General features: G+C 43.9%; 1 protein-coding gene across 1 annotated transcript in view; it reads right to left on the bottom strand.

The window, feature by feature from the left end:
• Window positions 1–20,576, bottom strand: part of map3k9 (mitogen-activated protein kinase kinase kinase 9) — a 92,638-nt gene that overhangs the window by 21,237 nt on the left and 50,825 nt on the right. Inside the window, 5 exon segments of the mRNA XM_033026826.1 lie at window positions 1,903–2,025; window positions 2,319–2,553; window positions 4,435–4,610; window positions 9,820–9,968; window positions 13,785–13,965. Of these exon segments, the coding sequence (XP_032882717.1) occupies window positions 1,903–2,025; window positions 2,319–2,553; window positions 4,435–4,610; window positions 9,820–9,968; window positions 13,785–13,965 (864 nt within the window).

Genomic DNA, 20,576 nt, shown 5'->3' with positions numbered 1-20,576 from the left:
CATCCACATGGTTGCGCTTCTCATGGCAATCCTGGGAATGATCCACAACCCATTTAATCACGGGAAAGTGATGGAACTTCACATCTCACTTCGCACCATTTGCTATATTTAAGGAGCAGGAAGTTTAGCTGCAAACAGGGAATTAACAGGTGGTCTTGAAGAGAAACACCTTGTGTTATAATCAGATTTGCTCTAGACAGATCAGACCATCAGCTACATCTGTTTTATTTTGCAAGTTAAGGAATAGATCGTAGACGCACAGAGTAGGGGAATTGAGAACCAGAGGACATAGGTTTAAGGTTAAGATTTAATGGAAACCCGAGGAGTAACTTTTTCCATACAAAGGGTGGTTGGTGTATGGAATGAGCTGCCGGAGGAGATAGTTGAAGCAGGTTCTATCGCAACTTTTGAGAACCATTTAGACAGGTACATGGATAGAACAGGTTCAGAGGGATATGAGCCAAACACATGCAGGTGGGACTAATATAGAAGGACATGTTGGTTGGTGTGGGAAAATTGGGCTGAAGGGTTTGCTTCCACGCTGTATGACTTAATGAGTCTAAAAGCATGATTTATGTAAAACAATTTAAATGAATTTGAAATTAACAATGCATTTAAATATTTTATATGAACACCAAGATTATTGAGACATTTAGGAGCAGCCTCCTGCAAGTGTTGATCGATTTGACAATTATCTAAAATTAGAAGCTAGTTTTTTGGGTGCATCCCCCCCATCCAATTTACCCCTTGTGCTTCCCTCCCCACCACCCTCCCATCACTCCACCAACATACTCAGTCTGCATTTGTGTTTGAGGCAGATTTCTCCATCAAATCACCTTCATTAAATAGCCAAAATATTGCTTCTACAGTATATAACAAGAGCAGGTTGGCCCCATGGCAGTGAATGTCTGTGTGCTGTAAAGCCTGCCATCTGGTGTCCTAACTGGGGACTGCGAATCAAAGCCTGTTGCAAGCCTCCAGCGACCACGCGAGAACTAAACTCACATGCAATCATAGACCCCACCCCCAACCCACCACACCCTTCCTACAGACCCCTGTGAAACATTTGCTACCAACAGGTAGAAGCTCTTGGGGGAGGGAAAAATTAAGTCTAGGCAATCAGGGGTCTACTTGAAGACAAGTGACAGAGGACCCATAGGACCAATGACGACTCACGACAGCTCATATAGCTGTGTTAGAAATGACCACATCAGCAGTCTCAGTGAGACGCAGGCATGTGTTGCAACCAACAGAGTTAATAGTGACCTAATAAAGGCAAATACCAAAGAACATCATTTGATTCCAGAGAAGAACTGCATTCTTGGTTATGTGAGGATTACTTAAAAAAAAAAAAAAAAAGCTTTCAACAATTGTGTAAAGTGTTGGCAAAAGGCGAGTATACAGCTGGCAAAAGAAATTGAGGAAGGTCTTTGGTATCAGTGATACTGTGTGTTTGTCAGTTTGATATTCATGTATAAACATCACATCCAGAGAGCTACAGGTGGCCAATGGTCTAAGGAATGTTAATGAGTATCAATCAATAGGATTTAATAGGAATCTGAAGGGTATCTTTTTCACACAAAGGGTAATGGGCGTATGGAACAAACTGCCAGAGGAGGTAGTTGAGGCAGGGACAATCCCAACATTTAAGAAGCAGTTAGACAGGTACATGGATAGGACAGACGAGGAGGGATATGGACCAAATGCTGGAAGATGGGACTGGTGTAGCTGCGACATGTTGGCCGGTGTGGGTAAGCTGGGCCGAAGGGCCTGTATCACTCTATGACTCAACAGGTGATTATTACTCACTGTATCTAGGATCAAACTGGAAGGAAAGAATGTGCACCGTTGGCTTCGGTAGAAATGACTTATCTACAACCCGTGCACCAAGGCAATACTCACATTGAAAAGCTCTGAGACGTGGGATGATGGTAGGACTTGCTGGGGGGCTCGAGCTGTTACTGATCAGACTCTTCCTCTTGTCCAGGGTGGGAGAAGCCTGCACGGTGATTTTATGCTGGAAATCTGCAGAATATTTCAAGATCACAAGAATTCAGAAGGAATTGGAGAAAGGTGGGGAAGGAGGAGGAGGGAGGGGGGCAGGTGAGTGACGACAGGGAATAAACAGGCAGAAGGAAGTCAAGGACGAGCAGTGCTAATGGGGAGGAGGTAGAAAAAAAGAGGATGGCGAATGAAAGGAATGCAATGACCCCTATACATTGGCCGTGTTGCTTAACACTCCTCTGTAGTGCACACATGATGCACCTAATGCTCTTCAGGGTGCAGGGAAGGGAGGACGTTCAGGCAGCACAACGTACCAGAGGGAAGGCTGATCCGGTTGCCATCTTTGAGTTTTTTGAAGTTGCCTTTGCCTTTGCGCTTCTTCACCTTGGGTTTCTCCTGGTGTAGCTGGTGGAAGATGATGTTGAGCTCCCGCTCCAGGATGTCTATCTCCCGCTCGGCCAGCTCCTGCTCCCGACGCCGCAGCACCTCCTCCTGGTTCTTCTGCTGCAAGGCTGCACGGGACAGCTCTTCCTCCCAGCTCCGCAGTTCCTGGTTAATGCAAGGGCTATTTGAGTGACTGATGCCAAAAGAACAACTGGAATAGCTTGATAAGAAATATTTTTGACTCTGCAGGTGTACAAGCAACACATGCTTTACTACATCCGCTGTCAGGGTTTATCAAGGAACTGTGAAGTCTAGTGTGTGTTTATTCAGTATAATCTGAATACCATTTTCCATGTATACTACAAACGTGTCCAATAATGAAGTATCTAGGTACTTCCACTTCTTGTTAATTAAAGATAATGTCCAATTATTTAAAATCATGGGGCCACTGTGCTCCATGTGGTGAGGGAAGTCCCACTGGGCTCCAGGATTCTGACCCGACACGGGGCACTGATATCAATGGGGGAGAAACCCTTGCTTGGTTATAGCAGATAATCGGCAATAATGTTCACCTTTCCCCCCCCCTCCAAGGTCCGTTATAATGAGGGTTTACTGTATTTTAAAAGAATTGTGTGGAACTTGGGAGGTGGTCATTGAAGTAATAAGTGGATTCTCTTCATCACTGCTCCAATGGAGACCGATGGCAAGTCCTTAAGCTTGAAACACTGCAGCGCTCAACAGAGCTCTGTACAGCATTAATTCCTGCGTTACCCTCGCGGCTGAACGTTCTTCCAGCCTGTTTAGGATGCTCAGTGCAAATGATGCAAACAAATCATACATGAATGAAAGCAAATGCTGAGAGGCACCTAAATCAGAAAAATAGGTCACATAGAGCTTCACGTGCTGCAAGGATTAGTGTTTGGATAGAAAAACTGCAGATGCTCGTTTATACCAAAGATAGACAAAGTGCTGGAGCAACTCAGCGAGTCACGCAGCATCTCAGGAGAAAACGGATGGGTGAAGTTTTGGGACAGACGAGGAGGGATATGGACCGAATGCTGGCAGATGGGACTAGTGTAGCTTCTTCGGAGTCTGAAGATGATTCCTGATCCAAAATGTCACCCATCCTTTTTCTCCGGAGAGGCTGCCTGACCTACTGAATTACTCCAGCACTTTGTCTATCTTTGGTATAAACGGACATCTGCTGTTCTTTTTCTACCCAAAAGAACTGGACATAATGCAGACCTCCAGCACTCTCAATGTGGCGTTTACACGTTCTCTCTGCATGCTTCCCTTTCCTCCCACATCCCAAACAGGCGCACATCTGCAATTGGCGACTGTAAATTATCGCCAGGTGCGTAGGTGAGTGGTGAATATGGGTGCTATTGATGGAAATTTTAGGAGAATAAGATTAGATTAGTGTAAATAGATGCTTGTTGGTGAGCACAGACTCATGGGCCAAAGGGCCCAGTTCTATACGGTATTACTCCACATTCCACAGCCCAGATTGAGGACCAAGTATGATTTGGTAGGGAACCAGGTATGGTTCCCCAAGCATAGGAACCATATATTCAACCTTTCTTACAATAGAAAGGTACATGAGCTAGTAAATTGGATGAACACAGACTCTAAAAATACAGTTAAATGTTTATGTAAAAAGGTGGTGGGCAGAAATTAATGAAAGGAACCATAATGTCACCTGTCTTGATAGGAAATGTGGAAGAGTGTATTTTATTAGATATGAAATGTTGGAAAGTATTGGCATTCACATGGATTTTGAGGAAAACAAATTAGTTCAGTTTATTGTCACGTATACCGAGGTACAGTGAAAAGCATTTGCTGCGTGCTATCCCGTACACAGATACAGAGCTAGGTCGATCATGCTAAGTGATTAAAAGAGCAAATGGGTGGGGAGTCATAATCAGCCATGATCTTACTGAATGTTGGAGCAAGTTCAAGGGCAATATGATGGCACTGATCCGCTTTCACACGAGGCAGGTGAGATTAAATTGACTGGGGGCAAGAGGAAGCATTGAAATGTCCTACCTTCTCCTTTTCCCGGAGTTCCTCAAAGATTTCCTGGATTTCCAGCTTCCACTCTTCCTGCAGGGAGTGGAAAGATTCCTGAGGCATTTCAAAGTAGCCGGATTCTTCAATAGCAGTGAGCTTCTCCAAGATGCAGGCGAATGATGGGCGAGAGTGAGGATCGGTGTTCCAGCAATCTGAAGCAAAACCATCAAATGTATTCCATTATTGAATCATCCTACCACAACCAGAGAGCAATGCTGAACTTCTATCTATCTCTTTGGTGACCCTCAGACTATCCTTGATCGGACTTTGCTGGCTTTACCTTGCACTAAACCTTATGATGTATCTAAACACTGGAAATGAAGTAATGAAGCTCTCTTGTAATCATATACTATCATTCTGCTGACTGGATAGCACGCAACAAAAAAATCTTCTCACTGTACCTCGGTACACGTGACAATAAACTAAACTAAACACAAATTATTTAATATTCTGTATTTTCATATTTCCTTGAGACATAAAAGGAGGACATCAAGATTACACCATCTCACCAAAATGTTTCATTCTCCTTAATAATTTTATCTTTGCTTCCCACTTGCCGATCAACTCCCTCAGATTCTACCACACTTGGGGCAATTTACAACAGACAATTAAACTACCAACTATCATGTCTTTGGGAGGTGGAAGGAAACCAGAGAACCTTGGGGAAAATCCACAGACCATCGCCAGAGTGTGGTGTGGTGTGGTGTGGTGGTGCCTTACGGCAGCGGCTCGACTGCAGTCCATATGTCTTTTTTTTTAAAAATTTGTCTCATTAAATGTATGTTTTGACTGGTTTTTATTATTTTTTAAGCTGTGTATATGTGGGGGGTGGGAGAAACCGTTAATCTCTTCCCCGTTTGGGGACCTGACTTTTTCCCTGTCGGGTCTCCGGTGTCGTTGGGCCTAACATCGTGGAGCCGGCGGCGGAACCAACCCGAGGGCTCCAGTCGCGGAGCCTGCAGACCTGACATCGCGGAGCTGGCCGACTTCGGAACGGGGAGAGCTGTGGTGGCGCTCGGCTGCGACCCGACTTCGGAGCTTCAGAGGCTCCGGCCGCAGGAACGGGAAGAGCTGTGGACGGTAACATCGGGAGCTCGCAGGTCCCTGGTGGGAGACCGCTTTTCGGAGCTCCCGCAACGGCAACTTCTCCCGCCGGAATCGCGGGGTGAAATGACTTGGAGCGGGGCCTAACATCGCCTGGCACGGCTTAACGGCCGCGGGACTTACCATCGCCCGCCGGGGGCTTTAACATCTTTAGCAAATTTAACATTTAACACCAATTCGCCTCGACGCTGCAGTTGGACTGCTGGACCGCGGGAGAAGAACAAAGGGAAGAGATAAGACTTTTGCCTTCCATCACAGTGAGGAGGTGTTGGAGATTCACTGTGATGCATGTTTGTGTAAATTGTGTTAAGTGTGGGTCTTGTTTTTTTTTGTAATTGTTAAGACTGTAGAAAATGCAATTTTGTTTAAACCAAGCTGTTTGAATGACAATAAAAGGCATTGTATTCTATTCTATTCGTCTATTCTATTCAGAGGTCAGAATTGATCCCGGATCACTGGAGCTTTGAGAAATAGCAGCCCCACTGTGCCATCCACAGTAAATAATAATTTCTCCTGATTGTGTTGTGGATTCAACTGTGGGGGTGGAATGGTGGCGCAGTGGTAGAGCTGCTGCCTTACAGCACCAGAGACCTGGGTTTGATCCTGACCACAGGCGCTGTCTGCACGTTGTTTGCACATTCTCCATGTGACCACGTGGATTTTCCCCAGGTGCTCCGGTTTCATCCCACACTCCACAGGTGTGCAGGTTTGTAGGTTAATTGGCTTTGGTAAAGATTGTAAATTGTCCCTAAAGTGCAGGTTAGTGAAAGAGTATGGGGAAAATCGCTGGTCGGCGCAGACTCGGAGGGCCTAATTGCCTGTTTCAGCACTGTATCTCAAAACAAAGCTAAACTCAAGACTTCCTGAAGTAGTAATAATGAGGGACCCTGTCATTTTCCCCCAATGACCCCAAAAAATAATGATCACTTTTTTTTTTTTCTTTCTTTATGTCTTATTCCCTTTTTTCTATTTCTTTTCCTCAACTTTCTTCACTCATTCGTCTTTCTTCTTTTTCTTCACACACTATATATCTCACGCTTTTCTATCCTTTACTATCTAATTTCTTTTTCTTATTCTAATCTTTCTTTAATATAACAAAAAAAATAAGAAGCTGTACATAAAATGTATTATGCAATATATATTAGGCACTTTGGTGCCATATGATTGTACTTACTTCTAATAAAATAAAATATTAAAAAAAAAAAAAAAATCCAGCGGCGACAAAAATAATGTTGCGACACTTGAAAAAACACCGCTCGTCATAAGTCATCATGCCGTGTCACCGGCGCATTACGTTACAAATTTTTCGGTGACCTGATACGTCAGTCAATGATGCCGGCAGTCGCCGAAAAAAAAAAATCGCCAAGTGCGACAGGCCCTTTATTTATTTTTGAAATGGTTTAGGCATTTAACACGCATGTTACAATGACATGCCTTTGCACACAACTCATTACCGTGCTAATGAACACACTCAAATTGGGCGATACTTGCTTAGAGTAACTCAACCTGCAGGGCAGCACATTTGAAAGAGATAAGAACACATTTCAGAGCTATTTATACATTTATTGCAATTATTTGTAAGTGGCTATTGAAAGATAATGTGCAGAAGGGGCACAAAATAAGCTTTAAAAATGTGGTCTCTGCATCTTCATTAGATTATTTTCTAATTCAGTTTTGTACATTTGTCAAGTGGTACAATTTATTTTTCTGTAAGAGACAAAACTGATTAACAGTGGAATCCTCAGATGCTTCTTATGGAAAATGTATGAAACATGGATACAGCCTAGAAGGTCCCAGCTCAATCCTATCTGCCAGGATTAATTGGTCTCAGTCCTAGCATCAATATTAAAGGCAAAGCAAAACAATTTGGAAACCCTGAACTTCGAAGTGTTTTTACTGGAATGGCAATTGCTCTGCTCTTGACTGCCTGAATCTGCAGAGAGTTGTGAACTCAGCCCAGACCATCAATGGCTCATCAATTCATTCTGTCTAATCCATCTTCACTCTGTGAAGGTTGGAAGTACCATCATGGATGCCTGGCCCCTAACCATTCCCTTTTAACTCTTTTATCTCTGGGAGAGAAGATAGAGGGAGAAATACAGTGGCTTGCAAAACGTTTCCACATTTTGTCACGTTACAACCACAAACGTAAATGTATTTTATTGGGATTTTATGTGATAGACCAACACAAAGTGGCGCATAATTGTGAAGTGGAAGGAAAATGATACATGGTTTTCAAATTTTTTTACAAATAAAAAACTGAAAAGTGTGGCGTGCAAAAGTATTCAGCCCCCTTTACTCTGATACCCCTAAATAAAATCCAGTGCAACCAATTGCCTTCAGAAGTCACCTAATTACTAAATATAGTCCACGTGTGCAATCTAATCTCAGTATAAATACAGCTGCTCTGTGAAGGCCTCAGAGGTTTGTTAGAGAACATTAGTGAACAAACAGCATCATGAAGCCCAAGGAACACCCTAGACAGGTCAGGGATAACGTTGTGGAGAAGTTTAAAGCAGGGTTAGGTTATAAAAAAATATCCCAAGCTTTGAACATCTCACGGAGCACTGTTCAATCCATCATCCGAAAAAGGAAAGAGTATGGCACAACTGCAAACCTACCAAGACATGGCCGTCCAACTAAACTGACAGGCCGGGCAAGAAGAGCATTGATCAGAGAAGCAGCCAAGAGGTAACTCTGGAGGTGCTGCAGAGATCCACAGCTCAGGTGGGAGAATCTGTCCACAGGACAACTATTAGTTGTGCACTCCACAAATCGGGCCTTTATGGAAGAGTGGCAAGAAGAAAGCCATTGTTTAAAAAAAGCCGTAAGAAGTCCCGTTTGCAGTTTGCCACAAGCCATGTGGGGGACACAGCAAACATGTGGAGGAAGGTGCTCTGGTCAGATGAGACCAAAATTGAAGTTTTTGGCCTAAATGCAAAACGCTATGTGTGGCGGAAAATTAACACTGCACATCACCCTAAACACACCATCCCCACTGTGAAACATGGTGGTGGCAGCATCATGCTGTGGGGATGCTTTTCTTCAGCAGGGACAGGGAAGCTGGTCAGAGTTGATGGGAAGATGGATGGAGCCAAATACAGGGCAATCTTGGAAGAAAACCTGTTAGAGTCTGCAAAAGACTTGAGACTGGGGCGGAGGTTCACCTTCCAGCAGGACAACGACCCTAAACACAGCCAGAGCTACAATGGAATGGTTTAGATCAAAGCATATTCATGTGTTAGAGTGGCCCAGTCAAAGTCCAGACCTAAATCCAATTGAGAATCTCTGGCAAGACTTGAAAATTGCTGCTCACAGACGCTCTCCATCCAATCTGACTGAGCTAGAGCTATTTTGCAAAGAAGAATGGGCAAAAAATTCAGTCTCTATATGTGCAAAGCTGGTAGAGACATACCCCAAAAGACTTGCTGAATACTTTTGCACGCCACACTTTTCAGTTTTTTATTTGTAAAAAAATTTGAAAACCATGTATCATTTTCTTTCCACTTCACAATTATGCACCACTTTGTGTTGGTCTATCACATAAAATCCCAATAAAATACATTTACGTTTGTGGTTGTAACGTGACAAAATGTGGAAAAGTTCAAGGGGTATGAAAACTTTTGCAAGCCACTGTAGATATAGATTATAGGAGCTTCAAAGACCAAATGTCCACACTTAGGAACAGCTTTTACCCTCTGACTATCAGATTCCTAAACCAAAGAATGAATGGGCATGAAGGTTCTTGTAGTGATCATCAGTGAGATAATCAGTTCTGAGCATTAATTTCTCATATCATTTTACCATTCTTCTTCACAAGCACCAAGTTACAATGAAAGAACAATCTGCATGCAGAGACGCTCTGCTGTATCATTTCTGTGCCACTTTAAAAGCTGAATGTTTAGCTACAACCCAATTCCAAGCTTTAATATTGTCACTGTACTGTCTAAATATAAAACGCTCGATGGACCCCTCAAATGGACCTGTGCTTTGGGAAGAGGGGACGGTAATTTAAATCCTTTGTGCAACACGGAAAGCCCGCAAAATTGACCTTTAAACTGCAGGAAGAAATTAAAGAACAGAGAGCTAAAGTGATGACGTTACATTTTGTAAAAAAAAAGCTTTGTGTGGTCCTTGACAATAACTTTTGTAAAAAATCACAGAATGTTGAAACAACTTTATCTTGTTTTTGAATTTTTTTTTTTCATTTACAGTTGACAGAGAATGCTTCAGTCCTGGTGAAAGTGAACACCTTACCTTCCATTAGTTTGCTGAAAAGTTCTGGACAGGTGGAAGGGATAGGAAGGGCCAATTTGTTCATAGCCACACCATAAGCCACAGCCAGCCCATCAATCCCTCTGAAGGGAACCTCTCCTGTCAGCAGCTCCCACAATAACACTCCATAGCTGGGAACAAGAAGACGATTGATTATACAATATATTGTAACATTTAGAGCTGTGGTCTCAATCTCAGGAATGCAATCAAACACCACTTTAAAAATAAAAACATGGTCATAGGTCAATGAGGGAAATAAGTAGTTTCAGTACAAAACTTCTTTAATTGGGCTTTTCTCCCAAGCATGGGTGACAAAGATTTTACTGCATTTTATTTTTAAATAAAATGTAATGATTGTTGGTTTCTTCCATTTAGAACAGATCATTTTGAATGATAGGATCATACATCACGGGTCAGGTCGGAACCCTTCTTCAGACGGGTTTAACATAAGGGAAAAAAGATACTTGAAGTGATGATGATTGTCGAGATGATGCACAGTATAAGGCAGTCATGCAAGATATCTGAAAGGAAGGGAAGAACCAAAATGAAGATAAAACATGTAAAACGGTGATTGGATGCAATGCGGAAGATGGCCAGTGGATATGAGAGAACCATTCAACCAAAGGGGAGGGGAAGTGATGCAGACGCACAGGGAGGAGAGAGAATAAGAAGTTAAAGAGGAAGTAACATTTTAGATATCTTCTCAATGCTTTGCCATCTCCAAGAACAACTAAAGGGCCTGTCCCACTTACGTGATTTTTACGGTGACTTGCCAGCACCCGCCATAGTCGCAGCAGGTCGGCAAAAATTGTCAACATGTTGAAAATCCAATGGCGACCAGCAAAAGGTTCGAATCTTTGGGCAACTACTCATGACCAAACAGTTATTTCTTTTTAATTACTTTGCAAAACTTTCAAAACACCCGTTTTCACTTTTTTATCATGGGGTATTCTGTGTAGATTGATGATAGAAACAATGAATTTAATCAATTTTAGAATAAGGCTGTAACATAACAAAATGTGGAAAAAGTGAAGGGGTCTGAATACTTTCTGAATGCACTGTATGTGTACATCTTTTCGCAGGGATGTTATCACCTGGAAGTCTCTGTCTTAGAGAGTTGTGGAGGCCAGATCAATAGACAATAGGTGCAGGAGTAGGCCATTCGGCCCTTCGAGCCAGCACCACCATTCAATATGATCATGGCTGATCATCCACAATCAGTACGCCGTTCCTGCCTTCTCCCCATATCCCCTGACTCCGCTATCTTTAAGAGCCCTATCTAGCTCTCTCCTGAAAGTATCCAGAGAACCGGCCTCCACCACCCTCTGAGGCAGAGAATGCCACAGACTCACAACTCTCTTACCCCTTATTCTTAAACTGTGGCCCCTGGTTCCCCCATCATTGGGAACATATTTCCTGCCTCTAGCATGTCCAAACCCTTAATAATCTTATATGTTTCAATAAGATACCCACTCATCCTTCTAAACTCCAGAGTATACAAGCCCAGCCGCTCCATTCACTCAGCATATGACAGTCCCGCTATCCTGGGAATTAACCTTGTAAACCTACTGCACTCCCTCAATAGCAAGAATGTTCTTCCTCAAATTAGGGGACCAAAACTTCACACAATACTCCAGGTGTGGTCTCACTGGGGCCCTATACAACTACAAAAGGGCCTCTTTGCTCCTATACTCAACTCCTCTTGCTATAAAGGCCAACATGCCATTCGCTTTTTTCACTGCCTGCTGTACCTGCATGCTTACTTTCATTGACTGATGAACAAGGACCCCCAGATCCCGTTGTACTTCCCTTTTTCCCAACTTGACACCATTTAGATAGTAATCTGCCTTCCTGTTTTTGCTATCAAAGTGGATGATTTCACATTTATCCACAATAAACTGCATCTGCCATGCATCTGCCCACTCACCCAACCTGTCCAAGTCACCCTGCATTCTCATAGCATCCTCCTCACAGTTCACCCATTTTTGTACTTTGAATCCCTTCATCTAAATCATTGATGTATATTATAAATAGCTGCGATCCCAGCACTGAGCCTTGCGGTACCCTACTAGTCACTGCCTGCCATTCTGAAAGGGACCTGTTAATCCCTACTCTTTGTTTCCTGTCTGCCAACCAATTTTCTATCCATGTCAGCACTCTGCCCCCAATACCATGTGCCCTAATTTTGCCCACTAATCTCCTATGTGGGACCTTATCAAATGCTTTCTGAAAGTCCAGGTACACTACATCCACTGGCTCTCCCTTGTCTATTTTCCTAGTTACATCCTCAAAAAGCTCCAGAAGATTAGTCAAGCAGGATTTCCACTTTGTAAATCCATGCTGACTCAGACCGATCCTGTTACTGCTATCCAAATGTGCCGCTATTTCATCTTTTATAATTGACTCCAGCATCTTCCCCACCACCGATGTCAGGGTAACTGGTCTATAATTCCCTGTTTTCTCTCTCCCGCCTTTCTTAAAAAGTGAGATATCATTAGCTACCCTCCAATCCACAGGAACTGATCCTGTATCTGTTGAACATTGGAAAATTATCACTAATGCATCAACAATTTCTAGAGCCACTTCCTTAAGTACCCTGGGATGCTGACCATCAGGCCCTGGGGATTTATCAGCCTTCAGTCCCATCAGTCTACCCAACACCATTTCCTGCCTAATGTGGATTTCCTTCAATTCCTCCGTCACGCCAGATCCTCTGGCCACCAGTACATCAGGAAGATTGTTTGTGTCCTCCTTAGTGCAGACGGATCCAAAGTACCCGTTCAACTCATCTGCCATTTCCTTGTTCCCCATAATAAATGCACCCTTTTCAGTCTTTAAGGGTCCAACTTTGGTCTTAACTATTTTTTTCCACTTCACATACCTAAGGAAGCTTTTACTATCCTCCTTGGCTAACCTTCATATCTCATTTTTTCCTCCCCGTATTGCCTTTGTAGTTATCTTCTGCTGGTCTTAAACTTTACCCAATCCTCTTGCTTCCTGCTCATCTTTGCTACGTTGTACTTCTCTTTTATTTTTATACTGTCCCTGACGTCCCCTGTCAGTCACAGTCGCCCCTTACTCCCCTTGGAATCTTTATTCCTCTTTGGAATGAACTGATCCTGCACCTTCTGTATTATTCCCAGAAATACCTGCCATTGGGAGGTGTTTAGATATGATGTAGAAATATTTTTGAAAGGTCATGGAATTGAGAGCGATGGGGGCCTGCCACAGAGGAGATGAAGTTTGGGGTGGATTACCAGTGATTGCATCGAATGGCAGGGCAGGCTTGAGGAGTGGAGTGCCATATTCCTATCCTTATTTTTTTCACTGTCTTAGTGGTAGAGTTGCTACCTTATGGCTCCAGGGACCCGGGTTCAATCCTGACTACGGGTGCTGTCTGTATGGTGTTTGTACGGTCTCCCCGTGACTTGCGTGGGTTTCCAACCGGCTCTCCGGTTTCCTCCCACTCTCCAAAGACATACAGGTTTGTGGTTTAATTGGCTTGATAAAAGTGTAAATTGTCCCTAGTGTGTGTAGGATAGCATTAGTGTGTGGGGAATCGCAAGTTGGCGCAGATTCAGTGGGCCGAAGGGCCTGCTTCTGCACTGAATCTTGAAACTAAATTAAACCTAACGACACCAAGAGACGACGTGGGAAATCTGTGAAATTTAAGTAAACAATTACATCAAAATTGTGAACATTTCTGATGGTTTCAGCTCTGCTAAAAGAACCCACAAAAACCCTGGCTTCGGCCCATTCCTGCCCTCATATCAATTTGCTTTCATATGTGGAAGTTAAGAAATTCATACCCGTTTCATGCATTTACATCATTCCATTCATGAACATTGGAGCAAACAAAGAGATACTCCCACACGCTCTCCCTTCTCAATGTTAGAGAATCTGTTGGCCAAGGGGCGGATAAACACCAGTGATGGACATCCTCTTACCTCCAGACATCACTTCCTTTGGAGAACATTGAAGACCGGATGACCTCTGGTGCCATCCAGGCATAGGTGCCCGCAGCACTCATCTTGGTGGTCTTGTGCCACTCACGTGCCAGGCCAAAGTCCGTGATCTTCAGTGTTTTGTTATTCAGTCCGTCGTTCTCCACCTTCTCGCGTATCAAAACTATGAGGGGAATGAAATGGAGCAAAAATAGTTAGTCTAAACGCAACCACCCTCATTGCTCACCTCTTCAAAACCAAATGGATGCTCGTGCATGGTGAATCTATGCAGAACGTGGCTGCAAAAGCGGACAAACCATTCCGCCCACTCAAGGTGCCATCACACTTAATGAAACGCAGGGGAATTTTACTTACGCACAATCCACTACCCAGCCATCATATGTTAACCTGACTCTGCTTTGATTTTTGTGGGATCTTGCTGTGTGTGACATAGTGAGGCCCCAGCCAGCCAAACAACAATTACTGTGATTCAATGAAATAGACTCCAGAGTGTTTAATTGCCATTTGTAGCAAAAGCAGAACAATGAAATCCTTACTTTGATGTTTGACGGCACTGGGCCTCCACTCACTGGAGTTTACAAGAATGAGGGGGACCTCATTGAAACTTACCGAATAGTGACATGCTTGGATAGAGTGAATGTGGAGAGGACATTTCCACGAGTAGCAGAGTCCAGGACTAGAGGTCATAGCCTCAGAATTAAAGGACGTTCCTTTAGGAAGGAGATGATGCAGAATTTATATAGTCAGAGGGTGGTGAATCTGTGGAATTATTTGCCACAGAAGGCTGTGGAAGCCAAGTCAATGGATATATTTAAGGCAGAGATAGATAGATTCTTGATCAGTATGGGTGTCAGGCGTTATGGGGAGAAGGCAGGAGAATAGGGTTAGGAGGGAGAGATAGATCAGCCATGACTGAATGGCAGAGTAAACTTGTGGGCCGAATTGGATCAAATATTGCTAATTTTCAGAATAGGTCATTTATGACTAAACAGAAATTAACAATTGAATATAATTCACATTATATAATACACATTCACAAAAATGAATATAATGGACATTCACAAAAAAAGGCTGGTTATCTGCTCCATACCCTTAGCACTTGACTTCAGTGCAGTCCTTCTGTCACTTATGACATGACTTATTCTTACTTACATTAATTAAATTAATGGGAAGTGAAGAGAACTTTTGAGGGGCTGGTAATGCTGCAGACACCTGGTCTTCTTCAGAAACTGCTACAAGTGACAAAGTATCAGAGACTGCAACCACTAAACCTACAGCACGTAATTTTTAACAGGTACTACAATTAGCTGCAGTGTTAGTACTCAGATTACCAACCATATGTGAAACCCTTAAGGCAGGAGAGAATCACTTTCCCCAAAAACTCAGTACTCTGTCTCGCATACATAGGATGGTTCTTTGCAAGTGCCCAGGAAACCATATGTTGAAGTCAATCAACCCCCTCAGATGTGCAGAAGATAAACACAAAACGCTGGAGTAACTCAGCGCGTCAGGCAGCATCTCTGGAATAAAGGAATAGATGACCTTTCGGGTTGGAACCCTTCTTCAATCTTAGCCCAAGGGTGCTTCCAAAACTTGTTCTGATGATCTGAAGAAGAGTTCCAACCCAAAGCGACATCTATTCCTTTTCTCTAGAGATGCTGCCTGACCCGCTTAGTTAATCAAGCATCCTGAGGATAAATTTGATATAAATCAGCGTCTGCAGTTCCTTCCAACACACTCTCATTGGCAAATATACAGATATCACTGACCCCTCCGTATATGACATGTTCCATCTCAATGCAGCAATGTTGGCTATTTTGTGATCCAATAAAGCCAATTATGGACAAAGATGCACACATGCTCCCTTCAGAATGTTGTGTTTACAAACTCTCTCCCCTGCTCACCTTTCACTTCATAATCTATATACTTTCATACCTGCCAGTGAGTTAGTGAATTGGAAATGACATGAGGAGGAGGAGGAGAATGCAAGTTATGTACCAGTCAGTGGAAAGTCAGTACATGATTACGATCGAGCCAATAACCACTGCTACATAGCAAGTCCACTGGGTCAGAATGAGAGCAGACTTGACTGTGATGCCTCTCATAGATGAATACACTGCAGATAAAACTATTGTTTATTGGAGAAAGGCGGTTCACAACCAGAAAATTGTCTCTCGTCTCCCTGTCCTTCAGGATACAGGAGACCTGCCAAAGAAAATACATGAAATTCAAAGCAATCCATTCCTCCTAAACGCATTATAACAAGCGTTATTCTCAGCACTCCAGGACCTTTCATGCCACATTAGTCGGCAGCGTTTCCAGTTAGCTAGAGTCTGGCTCACCGCTGTGCAGTTGTGCTACCTTCCAGCCACTGCCTGGTGCTCAGAGGCTCCAAAAGCCGGTCAGAGCAGGCTGATCAAGCGGGAGCACACAGAATCTGAAATCAGCACTGACAAGTGGGCCTGCCCAGGCCGTGGGAGATCATCAATAACCAGTCCCCTCCAGCAAGGCCAAGTGCATGGCTGAGCGTAGTGTCGGAAAGTAAAAGCCAACAACAGTACCAGAAGCTCCATCTGCTGTGGAGGCCAAAAGATGCAGACTTAAAACGACAAAATCAGCCTTTTCCCATAACCATGAGCTAAATTAACATTAGACTTTAGAGATACGGCATGAAACAGGCCCTTCACCTCACCAAGCCGACCTGAGATCACTCCGTACACTAGCACATACTGGGGACAATTTATATTTTTACCAAAGCCAATTAACCTACAAACCTGCATGTCTTTGGAGCATTGGAGGAAACCAGAGCACCCTGAGAAAACCTCCGCGGTTACGGGGAGAACGTACCAACTCCATACAGACAGCACCCGTAGTCAGGACTGAACCTGGGTCTCTGGCACTGTACAGAACCACTGCCTACACAAGGGGTCGGCGACCTATGGCCCCCGGGCCGAATGCGCCCGTAACCCGAAATCATCCGGCCTGCAGGCGGATTTTGTTTCCCGTATTCATCCGGCCCGCTGAGCGCCCGTCCCGAGCGCAGCCGAGCTTTGGATGTACCGCCGCACGGCACAGCCGCACACCTACTGTGAACACATTTAAGAAAGAATTGCAGATGCTGGAAAAATCGAAGGTAGACAAAAATGCTGGAGAAACTCAGCAGGTGAGACATGCAAGGATTGAAAGTGGCTGCCTCACCTGCTGAGTTTCAGCATTTTTGTCTACCTTCTGTGAACATGTGATTTGATGCCTGCCATCCGGGGCAGGTACATGTGAGTGATGTGGCCCGCCATCCGCCCACAGACATGCATCCCGGCCCCTATGCAGAACAAGGTTGCCGACCTCTGGCCTACACAATATGTGGTGCTGTGCAAGGCCCAAACTCCACTGCTGATTTTGCTGCAGTTTGGTAGAATTCCACCAGGTGGAAGTAAAAGCACACTTATGCTTCTCCAAATGGGAAAGTGCTAACTTTAATTCTTACCATTCATGTCAGAGTCAGGTTAATTGTATTCTCAAACCCCATTCCAGAGACTCGAGCATACAGTTCCACACTGATTAATAATTGGAGAGTACCGCACTGTTAGAGGTGGCAATTTTTGGTGGCATGGTACAACACATGAAAATGAAGCCAATATCTGGCTGTATCTAAAAATGTACGAATGTGACCGAGTCTCTGCAGATCTCTTGGGTAAGAGCATTGAACAATTCGCTGTCCTCTCCCCATTGAAGCGACAATGTTTCTTTGATACTACCTGACCAATTATTTTGAGATCATGCTCCCTGGCACCAGAACAAACCTAATCTCTGTATCTACCCTGCCAAGATTGAAAAGAATTTTGTACATTTCAAATAAATCACTTCTCAATGTTCTGAACTCGAGCGAGTACAGATCCAGTCTGCTAAATCTCTCCTCGTGCAACCAAGCCACAGCCCTCAGAGTCAATCTGGTGATCCATCACGCCCTCCCTCCATCGCCAGCGTATCCCAACTTCACAGAAGGCCAGGCCTGTACACAATATTCCTGACAATCACACACAGGCACGACTCATACTCTAGCTTTCTATCTTTGTCCCACCCCCTTCCCTGAAAATGGGTCTTCTCTCCAGAGATGCTGCCTGTCCTGCTGAGTTACTCCACCATTTTGTTACTACTCATACTCAAATCCATTTGCTTTCCAGGCCAACATATCATTAGGCTCAACAATCTACTGGAGGAAATGTGTAGAAAGGCATTGCAGATGCTAGTTTAAACCGAAGATAGACACCAAATGCTGGAGTAACTCAGCGGGACAGGCAGCATCTCTGGGGAGAGGGAATGGGTGACATTGAGTCGAGACCCAAAGGGTCTGAAGAAGGGTCTCGACCCAAAACGTCACCCATTCCTTCTGTCCAGAGATGCTGCCTGTCCCGCTGTGTTTACTCCAGCATTTTGTGTCTATCTTCAATCTACTGGAGGAACTCAGTGGGTCGAGCAGCCTCTGTGCAGAGGGCGGTTGAATAGTTGACATTTGGAGTCAAAGCGCTGTGTCGGGACTGAGTATGGGGAGTGGAGATAACCAGAAATAGAGTGGGGAAAGTGGTGAAACAAGAGCCAGAGATGATGATTAAGGGAAGATAGAGCCAGGTGGGGGAGGGGTGAATTTGGGATAATAAGGCAGACGGATGATAAATAAAGGCGGACAGCATCAGCAGTTCCGTGTCTCCATATCATTCTAATTACTTGCTGCACTTGCTCGTTATCTTTCAGCAATTTATGTACAAGGTCATCCAGGTCCCTCTATATGCCTATACAATTTAAAATAAATACTCCAGCTTTCCATTTTATAAACATAACAGTTCAGCACAGGGACAGGCCCTTCAGCCCATGATGTCTGTGTTGAACATGATGCCAAATGAAACTAATTGAATAATAATAATAATAAATTTTCTTTAATGGGCGCCTTTCAGACATCTAAAGGACACCTTACATAGATTAATCGGAATAAAAATATATAATCGGAATAAAATAAGTAATAAAGACATCACAGAGACACAAATTAAAAACAGAATTCAATCCAAAAACAGAAAATCAAAAACACAATGTGAAGAGAGAGCAGCGGCAGCCAAAGCGCGCCAGCGTCCACTCTCTCTTCACGGCAGCCATCTAGGACACAGACTTACAGGAATACAATTAGACAAAAAAATCATCCCCCCACAGTGGATAGCACTGTGGGGGAAGGCACAATGTCCAGTCTTTATGTCCACATAGCCCTCCATTCCCAGCTTAGCCATGTGCTTATCTAAAAACCTCTTAAATGCCACAAGCGTATCTGCTTCCACTACCATCACTGGCAGAGTGTTACAGAAACATACTTGTCTATGTTTTCTATTCTCTTTTCTAAACAAAACTTGCCGCTCCAACAACTCCTTTACATTTTCTCCCTCTAACCTTAAAGCTATGCCTCCTAGTATTTGACATTTCCACTCAGGGGGTAAAATAAATTAGACTGGCTGCCCAATCCTTATCCATCATTTTCTTTCTCCAATTGCACAAACACTTATTTTTCTGCATTATATAGTTTAATGGCTATAAACAACTTAGGTAACAGTATGTTGGAAAATCGAAGGTAGATAAAAATGTTGGAGAAACTCAGTGGGTGAGGCAGCATCTATGGAGCGAGGGGAAAAGGCGGCGTTTCGGGTCGAGACCCTTCTTCAGACTGATGTGGGGGTGGGGGGAGCGGGAAGAAGGAAGGAAGAAGCGGAGACACTGGGCTGTAGGAGAGCTGGGAAGGGGGGAGGGAGGGGGGGGGGGAAGAAGGAGAAAGCAGGGACTACTTGAAATTGGAGAATAGGTAGCAGTATTCTCATTTATCCAGGTCCACATTTTAGAATGGTAACAAATTGCAATAAATAGAAGTATGATAGAAATAGTTTCAAGAAAAAAAGAGTAGAGTAAAACTCCAATAATTCCCCATTGGATTGTTTGTAAATTCTGATAGCTTGATGTCTGGCTCACTGAGGGCTGTTTCCCACTCATCCCCCAACATCCCCCAGCCCGAATTCCATCACTGTCTTGAAAGTTATCGGGATCCCTGGAAAATACTCTGCACTTGGTAACATCCAAAAACACATGGATTAAATGGTTAGGTAACATTTTGGGTCGAGACCCTTCTTCAGACTTGGTCTCGACCCGAAACGTCACTTATTCCTTCTCTCCAGCGACGCTGCCTGACCCGTTGAGTTCCTCTAACATTTTTGGTTTAAATCAGCATCTGTAGTTCCTTCCAACACATGGATTAAGTAGTTGGTTTGCTTTAAGTGGGATAACATCCAGCACTCCAGAAAATCTGCTGGCCCAACACCAAACGGCTCAGGCATGTTGAAATATTTAGGTTCAATGCAGCCATTTAAGATGCACGGACTTCTTTGCACAGCGGGTTGTGGAGGAAGATACATACAAAAAAAACAAAAAAACATTGTGTTCAGATATCTGGCACACAAGGGTGGCACGGTGGCACAGCGGTAAAGTAACTGCCTTACAACGCTTGCAGCACTGGAGATGCTTGCAGCACGGGTTCGATCCCGACTCGGTGTGCTGACTGTACTGAGTTTGTACGTTCTCCCCATGACCAGCGTGGGTTTTCTCTGAGATCTTCGGTTTCTTCCCACACTCCAACGACGTACAGGTTTGTAGGTTAATTGGCTTTGTATAAGTGTAAATTGTCCCTAGTGTGTGTGTAGGATAATGTTAATGTGTGGGGATTGCTGGTCGGCGCGGACTCGGTGGGCC

Source organism: Amblyraja radiata, chromosome 9 (genome assembly GCF_010909765.2).
Source record: "Amblyraja radiata isolate CabotCenter1 chromosome 9, sAmbRad1.1.pri, whole genome shotgun sequence".
NCBI classification, from domain to species: Eukaryota; Metazoa; Chordata; class Chondrichthyes; order Rajiformes; family Rajidae; genus Amblyraja; species Amblyraja radiata.
Note: the sequence above shows the minus strand (reverse complement) of the source record. Positions and strands in the feature narration are given on the sequence as shown.